Here is a 9,381-nt window from a genome sequence, read left to right as displayed (position 1 = left end):
TAGCTTCCTGTCTGGTCCAGGTGTTCTGCTCCTTCCTGTTAGCTTCCTGTTAGCTTCCTGTCTGGTCCAGGTGTTCTGCTCCTTCCTGTTAGCTTCCTGTTAGCTTCCTGTCTGGTCCAGGTGTTCTGCTCCTTCCTTTTGGCTCCTGGCTGCAGAACTGTTCTGGTGGATTTGGATCTCTGTGGTTTCCTTGCCTCTCTGTGGATCACAGAGGGAGATTTAAGGCTCCTCAGTTCACAGTTGAAGTAATTATCTTAATTAGGAGGAAGCAGAAGCGTGAGGGAGGCAGGAGAGCAGCCTGCCACTTAGACCAACATCAATTAAAGCAAATTAAAAGCCTGACGAATGAGTCTGGGTCAGTGCTGGAACCAGAACCTGAGACCCTCCAGCAGCAAGACCTCAATCGCTCAGATCAGCTGTTCTGTGCTTCCTGCAGCCTGCTCCCCAGGGTCCTACGGCCTGCGCTGCAGCCAGCCGTGTCCTCAGTGCGTCCACAGCGACGCGCCCTGCCATCACGTCACCGGGCGCTGCGACTGCCTCAGCGGATTCTTCGGCTCCCTCTGCAACCAAGGTCAGTCCTCCGCTTCATCCCGCAAACCGGACTCACCGCTTCACAAAAGAACCCCAAACAACATCTGACCATTAACCACATATGATTAATCAATTAATCTGATGATTAATCTGATATTGAAATATTCTTCATCTTTAAACGTGAGCGTCGTCTCAGCTCAGCGTCTTTCTGCCGGACGCTGCGTCCTGAAGCGTTTTCAAACCACCAGAGGAAAATCTGCTCTGAAAACCTCCAACCTTTTTATGTCTGTCATGAAAATCTGGTTTCAATCAGCAGCAACTAAACAAATCTGCTGGATTCAATGCATGCAGAATCTAACGTGTTTATCATCATAAATTTATTATGAACAGAATTTTGATTTGCCGTTGTCATGATAAATTCTAACTGATGACGTTTAAAACCCTCAAACTGTCCGTTCTGTTGGAATTGTTAGTTTCACCGTTTCAATGCATTAGAAAACGTGATTAAATGCAGTAACTGTGTGCAGCCACACAGGAATAAGAAGTAACAAATCATTATCGTATCATTATTGCTGCAGGAGGAACCGGTGCACTTCATGAAACAGATGGAATCATGAGTGTAATCTTAAAATAATCTTAGAAACAGATCATTTCAGTCCTAAGCCAATTGCCTGAGAGTCTTTGGTAGATTGCTAATCCTGATTCAGCTGCCTTACAGTCCTGGGTTGTTCCTATGAATCGGACTCAGACAAAATGCTACATTTCTCAGTTATGTACAGGAATGAACAGAGGCAGAAACGTTTGTCCCTGATGTTGGATCCATCTTGTTTCTGTGACTTTCAGATCATTTATTCAGGTAAAATAATCCAAACAGATCAAACTCCACATCCGCTCCCCAACTCCTCTGGCCTCTGGAAATGAGTCTGTGGAGGAACTTTGTGTTTTAAAACACAGTGGAGGGTTTTACAGCATAAATGTTTGTTCTTTGACTAGGCCAATCAAAAACCCATATTTTGTATGTTTGACTGATTCAGAGGTGGATTTCCTGTCGCGTGTTTTGGATCATCATTCAACTTTTACTAGAAAATCATGAAAGCCCCATAAAAAGCAGCCAGTTTTTTGATTTATGTTTTTAATCCGAGTTTTTGTGTTTTGGAGACAAAAGGGCAGAAAGTGGAAAAAGTGTTTTTATTTCTCCAGAAAGCAGAAAAGTCTCGTCTCCAGCTTGTTTGGTAGAAACGAACTTCCCGATGCTCCGGGATGTAATATTCCTCTTTTATATTCAGTTACACTAATAAAATATTGAGACACAGATACTGTGGAGTCTGACGAGCCTGATGATAAATTCATGCGCTCTGGGCCTTTTTTTGATTATTGCCAATTAACATGAGCAGCTCACAGCAGCGGCTGCGGTCTGCGGCTTATTAAAGGAAACAGGACGAAGACCCCGCTCCTCCTCATCACCACTGCAGAACAGATGTTCAACATCAGCAGCGAATTTATAGCAAAATACATTTTTACAGGTTTAATTTTGTTGCACATTTCAGCAACATGAAAACGTCATAAACGCGTCACGCAGCCAACAGTTTGAAACCAGAAACTTTAAATTCACCATCAAAATGTTGGTCAGGATCCATTTATTGAAAAGCTTTGATTTAAAGGAACTGCTTCTCCATGTTTGGTTCTGGTTCTGTTGATGCAGACCAGAACCAGAACCAGAGGACCAGGGAGGTCCAGACGGTTCATCCAACAGCAGCAGATCTTTAACGTTCTGAGCTGATGGAAGGCCGACTTTGTAACCGTCTTCATGTGGCTCTGAAGGTCCAAACCCATAATTTTATCCTGACTTCTGGTTTCCAGCTGTAAGACCTGAAACTCTAGATCTATGACTCTAGATCTATGACTCTAGGTCTATAACTCTAGATTTATAAATCTAGATCTATAACTGTAGATCTATAAATCTAGATGATATTATCGTTTTTAGAAATAACTTCTGGTCTAATTTATCATACAGCATTTGTTATGGTGACAGGCCTGTTTGAGTGTGACCTTTGACCTCTGCTCTGCGGCCTGCAGAGTGACGGTTTCTGACGCTGTCCCGGTTCTGGTTCTGCCTGACCCGGCTGCCGGTGAACAGGAAGTGTAAGCGGCGGTTAGGATGTCATCAGCAGCGCTAATGAATTCCCTCCTCAGCAGCTGCGACGCTAAACTCTGAATCAAAGCTCATTCGGCACCAGCAGTGTGATCAGGAGCCGGTAATTAACCGGAGCGGCGCCGCTCTCCAGCGGCCTCCTTAGCTCACTGTGAACTGGGTTTGCATCACCGCCAGACCCAGAGGTTCTGCACAGGAAGCCGATCCGGAGGAACCAGGTTGAGGTTCTGCTGTGGTTGGCAGCAGGAAGGCGGCTTCAAACCCACCTGAACCCAACGCCTGCTGATGAGTCCGGCGGTTCCACCCACAGCTGCATCACCTTCATCACCTTCATCACCTTCATCACCTTCACGCTCTGACTCTGATACGAAGCTGCTTCCGTTCACTGAACCAGGAACGGCTTTCTTCCCACAGACAGACGTTCCAGCTGATTACTGAGTGAACGCAGAAAGCAGGTTTGCTTTGCGTCTCAAAGCTGTTTGGTTATAAAGAAGTGAAACGATAAATCCAGATTCCTGAAGGGTTTGGGGATCCCTCAGGGCTCAGCACCGGGTTCACTTTATATCCTGCACTGTCTTTATTCCTCGCTGGCCGACACTGAGAATCTGAAGGTAAATGAGGGTCACATTTTGTTATAATCATGTTTGTTTCTCTTTTTACCAGCATAAAGTCTGATTTCTGTAGAGAGGGGAGCTGTAAATCATGTTGGACACCCTCAGGTTTGCCTTGGTTTAAAAGACAAAAACTGTAAACCATGTTTGAAAACAGGTTTGTTTTTTTGTTTTTTTGACTGGATTTCTGTGTTTATTCTCAGCAACAAGGACAAGAGTCCGCTTTTATAGTCAATGAAGCAAAAAATACTTTTATTGTTATATTGTTTTCTTTTTGCTAATATTAGTTTTAGTTTGTGAGGCGAGAGCCACAAAGAAACCACTTCCTGGACCACAGGTGGCCCCCGGGCCGCACTTTGGACACCCCTGCTTTCCAGATTCTGTTTAAAAATGTGGAGAAAATTCATATGAAATGAAATTAATCCTGTTTTGGTGGAAATTATTCTAATAATCATGATTAGAGTTTAAAGTGTGAAACTGAGATGATTGAGAACATAAAGCTCAAAGATTTATGGTGTAAAACTTTTAATTTTAAATTATTAAGAAACAGTTAATAAAGATTCCCACCTGGATCTTCAATTTTTTCGTGATAAAATCTTAAGAAATGCAGAATAAACCATTAAAAGTATAATAATAATAATAATAACTGGAGACCTTCTGGAACACAAAGTCATCCAATTAAAAATGTGACAACACATAAAAGTTACTTTTACAGAATAATTGGTGAATTCATTCAGTTAAAGTTTAAAAATGGCTCCATTTAATTCACATTAAAACTTTTTAACTTTATAATGTTTTTAAATCCAACATCTGAGACTCCTACTTCAGTTTGATCAAATAATAAACACAGGCCCTAAAAAGCTGAATGTCGATTTTCTGTCTGGATTTACTTAACAAAATCAGAACCTGATAGAAATCAGATGAATGAATAACTAAATGTGAATGGAAACGCTCCTTAAGGCAGTTTAGAGGGACCAGTCAAAGCCCTCTTGCTGCAAGGCGTCGGTGCTAAATGCCGCTGCGTTCAGCCTGACCCCTGAAATTCTGCTAAAGTTTTTTATTTTAAAGTGTCTCCTCATTTCGAGCATCATTGTGGTGTTTTGCTCAGAGGCTTTGCTCTGCTGTGTCTCCAGTGTGTCCCAGTGGGAAGTTCGGCAAGGCCTGCGCCGAGGCCTGCGCCTGCACCAACAACGGCACCTGCAACCCGCTGGACGGCTCCTGCCAGTGCTACCCCGGCTGGATCGGAGACGACTGCTCCAAACGTAAGACGGACACCACTCAGGGTCCCTTTGGCGTAGTCAAAGTCCCAGAGACAAACACAGACTAACAGATGTTACCCAGGTTCTTGTTCTCTGACATCGTTTTAGCAGCTCTTGAGTTTCACAGGTCAGAGTTAGACACCAGCCAAACGTTGACTGATGAACTTCAGTTAGCGTTTGGATGTTTTCCCTCCTGATAGTCCAGTCGACTCGGTTCAGTTTCAGACCAAAATGGCAACATTTCTTCCATTTTTAGCTGCTGCGATTTTCTTTCCCAACCTGTTCCCTTCCTGGCCTGTGGGGGCGCTGCACCAAGAACCACTGAAAGAAACGACACAAAAACCTCTGAAGACACTGAGAGCAACTTCCTTCTTCACCAGATGGAAACAAGATGGAGGCGTCAGATTTTAGCGGTTGGAGGATTTCTCTTTAGTCTTTGGCTGAAGACCAGGAGCCATTTCTGCTGCTAGCGCTAGGCTAGCACGTTAGCTTTGGTTGTATTTACCCAGAATGCCCTGCACTGTAGTTCACTTCCTGCTTTTGGAGCGGTCTCCGGTCCATTTGGTGTTCACATATGCATTCAAACCGAACCAGAATTCACTTCAGATCAAGGTCAGGAGGACCAGAGGTCAGAGGTCGATTAGTATTCACACCTCACCAACCGAATCCGAGTTTCTGGACAAACAGATTAGAGTCGTGTGAAAGCAGATTAAACACGGCTGGTGTGAACGCTCCCTCAAGCTCTGCGGTTTCTCTGGCAGCGTGTCCTGCAGGGTCCTGGGGTCCAGACTGCCTCCACCTGTGCAACTGTCACAACGGAGCCGAGTGCAGCGCCGCGGACGGAGAGTGTTCCTGCAGCCCCGGGTGGACCGGACTCTACTGCACGCAGCGTACGCCATACACACACACACACACGCACACACACACACACACACACACGCACACACACACATACAGATTGAGCCCAACATCTGCACAGCTGCTCTGCTCCAGCTAGCTGGAACAACATCACCATCTAGTGGCAGATTATTAAACTGCAGCAATGATCACAGGAACATAGAAAAGTTACTGATGTTCTAATTTAAGGTGTTTAAAAATAAATTATTCAAACTTTTAAAACCTCTCTTTGGAAGGAGATTGGAGCTTCTAAAAGTATTCATACGCCTTAAACTTTTCACCCATGTTATTTTGTTCAAAACAATCATTTTTATTATATTTAATTGACACAAAACTTCATAACTCTGGCAGGACAATAAAATGTGGCTTTCAGCATTTATTGGGAATCTGAAAAGTGTGGCATGCTTTTGTTGTAAGCGCCATCTCCCTCGCAGGCTGCCCGTCGGGTTTCTACGGCGCTCAGTGTTCGGAGGTTTGCCGCTGCCAGAACGGCGCCGACTGCGACCACATCAGCGGCCATTGTTCCTGCAGGACGGGCTTCATCGGGCCCAGCTGTGAGCTCAGTGAGTCTCCGCCGCCTGGCGTCTTCCTCAGCGTTTCTGGACGCGTGTGAGACGTGGACTCCTGTCTTCCAGAGTGTCCGTCAGGGACGTTTGGTTACGGCTGCCAGCAGCTCTGCGAGTGCATGAACAACGCCACGTGCGACTACGTGACGGGAACCTGCTACTGCAGCATCGGCTTTAAGGGCATCCGCTGCGACCAGGGTGAGGCTGCCGCTCGGCTTTTCTTCATTCCTAAAAACAAAACAAAAGATCAGCAGCTCAGTCCAAACGAGAAACCACAGAAAAATACATATTCTCATCATTTCATAGTTAATAAATACTGGAGACAAGATGTTCTCCATGTTATTGTTTACATCCAGCACTTTGTTGACAACTTGACAGCTAAAAACAATAAGATTTGGAGTTTGATCCACTTCCTCTAAAAAACCCTCCATCCCATAATGTCTGGAGAAGAACCTCATGCTTTATCTGTGAAGCACGGCGGTGGAGGAATGATGGTCCATAGGAGAAGCTCTGACCAAAAGTAAATCAGACAGTAAAAACAGCAGATCAAACAGGAAATGTTCCTTCAGAATAAAAGCGTGGAACCTTGACAGCTTCCTGTGTGTCCTCAGCCGCCCTGATGATGGAGGAGCTGAACCCGTACACCAAGATCAGCCCGGCGCTGGCGTCGGAGCGGCAGTCGGCCGGCGCCGTGCTGGGCATCGTCTTCCTGCTGCTGCTCATCATGGCCATGCTGGTTCTGGTGGTCTGGTTCCGGTACCGGTACCGGCAGCGGGAGAAAGGCCAGCAGGCGCCCAGCGTCAGCTACACCCCTGCCCTGCACATTGGCTCCACCGACTACTCGCTGTCAGGTATGACGGATCAGAACCGGCTGGGGCTCACGCACGGCCAGAACCAAACAGAACCAAACAGAACCAAATGATGTGACTTCCTGGTGATTTCTCTGTTGTTTCAAGGTTATTTTAAGGTTGTTTTCTGGTTGTTTTAAGGTTCATGTGTGGTTATTGGTGATCAAACCTCCTGATCCGGATCTCATTTCTGGTTTTCCTTCCTGGAATCCGTCCAGAACCAGAAGGTTCTGGAGAGGTTCTAATGGGTCCAATAAATACTACTGTTAATAAATAATAAACATTTAATAAAATAAATAAATGTCCCCATGAAATAAAATAATACATTTAAAATATATATTTTAATGGGTAATTTACTTTACTACAGTTTATTTATTTTGGGATTTAATGATTAATTCAATATATGTATATTTATTTCATAATTCATTTATTTATTTAAAGATTTAATTGTTTTATTTTATGATTTATTGTTTTTTTTCTTTGTTTTTCCATCTTTTTGTATGCTGCCAGTATGTTTGAGATGCTTAACTTTTATTTTTTAATTCAGTTTTAATTTCATTCTCTTATATACAAAGGGGGGGGAGGATTCTTCTCTGGGGGGGCGGGGTCTTTTCAGGGGGAGGAGTCTTCTCTGGGGGGCGGGGTCTTTTCGGGGGGAGGAGTCTTCTCTGGGAGGAGTCTTCTCTGGGGGGGCGGGGTCTTTTCAGGGGGAGGAGTCTTCTCTGGGAGGGGCGGAGTCTGGTCAGAGTCAATTAAATACCACTTCAGCTCCCCAATTTAAAAAAGTAGATGTTTTTATATTTGATTTCATTTCATGGAGACATTTTTTATTTAATGGAATATTTATTAATCATTTATTAATAACAGTATTTATGTAACTTTAAGTGAAGCTCCATTTTTGTGTCATTTTATGATATGTGAAAAATGCTTCTAGTTCATAAACTCAGTGGATAATTCTGTAAGTTTTCATGGGATTGTTTGGAGGTAAAGCGCAGAGTGAGGTTGGATCAGGAGTCTGAGTCAGGCTGACGTGCAGCAGCTGCAGATGTTGGTGTTAATGTGAGGCGGCAGCAGGGCTGCAGTGTGCAGGCCTGCTCTCCTCTGCAGACTTGTCTCCCAGCAGCAGCTCCGCCGCCGGCTGCTTCTCCAACCCCAGCTACCACACGCTGGGGCCGTGCGGCTACGCCACGCACTACGCCAAGCCGGACAAGAAGAGCGCCGCCCAGGTGGGTGGAAGACAAAACGCTCAACACACAGATCAGAACAGCTCCATAAGGACAGACATCTTTATGGAGCTAAATTAGGGCCATAAAGTTTGTTCAAAACAAAAATAAATTGAAAATGAAAAAAGTAGTTTAGAAACTGAAAAATAAATTTGAAACTGAATAAAAAATTTGGAATTTAACAAATAAAACTTAAATTTCCAAAGTACTTTTGAAATATTTTTTTCTGTTTCACATTTTTCTTTCAGTTTCAAATATTTCTTTTCAGTTAAATTTTTTCTAGCTCAACCTCTGCGCTTGCTAACGTGTCGTCGGTTTCCTTCCCAGATGAAGCCGAAGAAGAGATTCAGGAACAGCGCTCCGGAGTGGGGCGCCTACTGCAACCTCACTGATCTGGGTCAGTTGGTTCTGCAGCCTATAGATCCGGACACAAACACAACCTGGAGTCCAGGAAAGTTAGGAAGGCCAAACGATCCAGCAGCATAAACGTCTCCCCTCTCTGAAGCTTTACTTGACAGTCAAAGGATTTTAGCTTCTTCCATTGAGTAAAAATATGAAGAAATCTTGAAAGAACAGGTCCAGAATAAAGTCAGAGGTCCCATCATTTATTCTATTCCTTTTGGAAAAACGATACCTTTAGTAACAGTTTTCCAGAGATGCTAATTATGAATATTAGCAAAGGTTAGTTCTGCTGTCAGGAAATTCTAAACCATCACTGTAATTACAGGAAGCTAATGCTAATGCTGAAGCGCTAAATTCAACCATGTTGAAACTCAACATGTGTCACCAGGGGAGCGTGGAGAGCCTCTTAGAATGGATGCTTGTTTAAACAAATGTTGAATCCAGTCAGCCTCCCTGTCTCTGGAGCGCCGCCCTGCTGGACGTCTTGGTCAATCTCCCCAGGACATTTATCTCTGGTTTTCTGCCGCGTCTCTCCTCAGGAGTTTACTGCATCGACCGGCGCCTCAGTTACCACCTGGAGCCGCCCTGCAGAGGTACGGCGTGGTGGGCACCGACCTCCTGACCTCTGACCTCTGACCTGCGGCTCCTTGTGTTTAATAATGTCCTGCATGTCCTGGTGACCTGCTGCACCTGAATGCTGCTGATTCACACCTGGTTTCCTGAACTTAACTGTGTCTCTACAGGAGAACTAATCCCTCTGTGTTTTATCTGCTCTTCTTCATTCCTGCTGGAAAAAAACTTTTCCAGCACCGCCGTGTTTCCTCCATCTTTCCTCCATGTTTCCTATATGTTTCCTCCGTGTTTCCTCCATCTTTCCTCCATGTTTCCTATA

The 9,381-nt window shown here is 44.5% G+C and overlaps 1 protein-coding gene across 1 annotated transcript in view; it reads left to right on the top strand.

Moving 5' to 3' along the window:
* The window catches only part of LOC106939990 (multiple epidermal growth factor-like domains protein 10), a 48,731-nt gene that overhangs the window by 26,025 nt on the left and 13,325 nt on the right, over positions 1-9,381 (top strand). The window contains exons 12-20 of the mRNA XM_015022587.1: positions 437-571; positions 4,428-4,556; positions 5,315-5,443; positions 5,885-6,013; positions 6,086-6,214; positions 6,628-6,867; positions 7,939-8,090; positions 8,415-8,484; positions 9,029-9,082. Of these exons, the coding sequence (XP_014878073.1) occupies positions 437-571; positions 4,428-4,556; positions 5,315-5,443; positions 5,885-6,013; positions 6,086-6,214; positions 6,628-6,867; positions 7,939-8,090; positions 8,415-8,484; positions 9,029-9,082 (1,167 nt within the window). The remainder of the gene's footprint in view (positions 1-436; positions 572-4,427; positions 4,557-5,314; positions 5,444-5,884; positions 6,014-6,085; positions 6,215-6,627; positions 6,868-7,938; positions 8,091-8,414; positions 8,485-9,028; positions 9,083-9,381) is intronic.

Source organism: Poecilia latipinna, unplaced genomic scaffold (genome assembly GCF_001443285.1).
Source record: "Poecilia latipinna isolate Pla-1442-1.1 unplaced genomic scaffold, P_latipinna-1.0 Scaffold3054, whole genome shotgun sequence".
Taxonomy (NCBI): Eukaryota; Metazoa; Chordata; class Actinopteri; order Cyprinodontiformes; family Poeciliidae; genus Poecilia; species Poecilia latipinna.
This window is presented reverse-complemented; position numbering and strand designations above follow the sequence as displayed.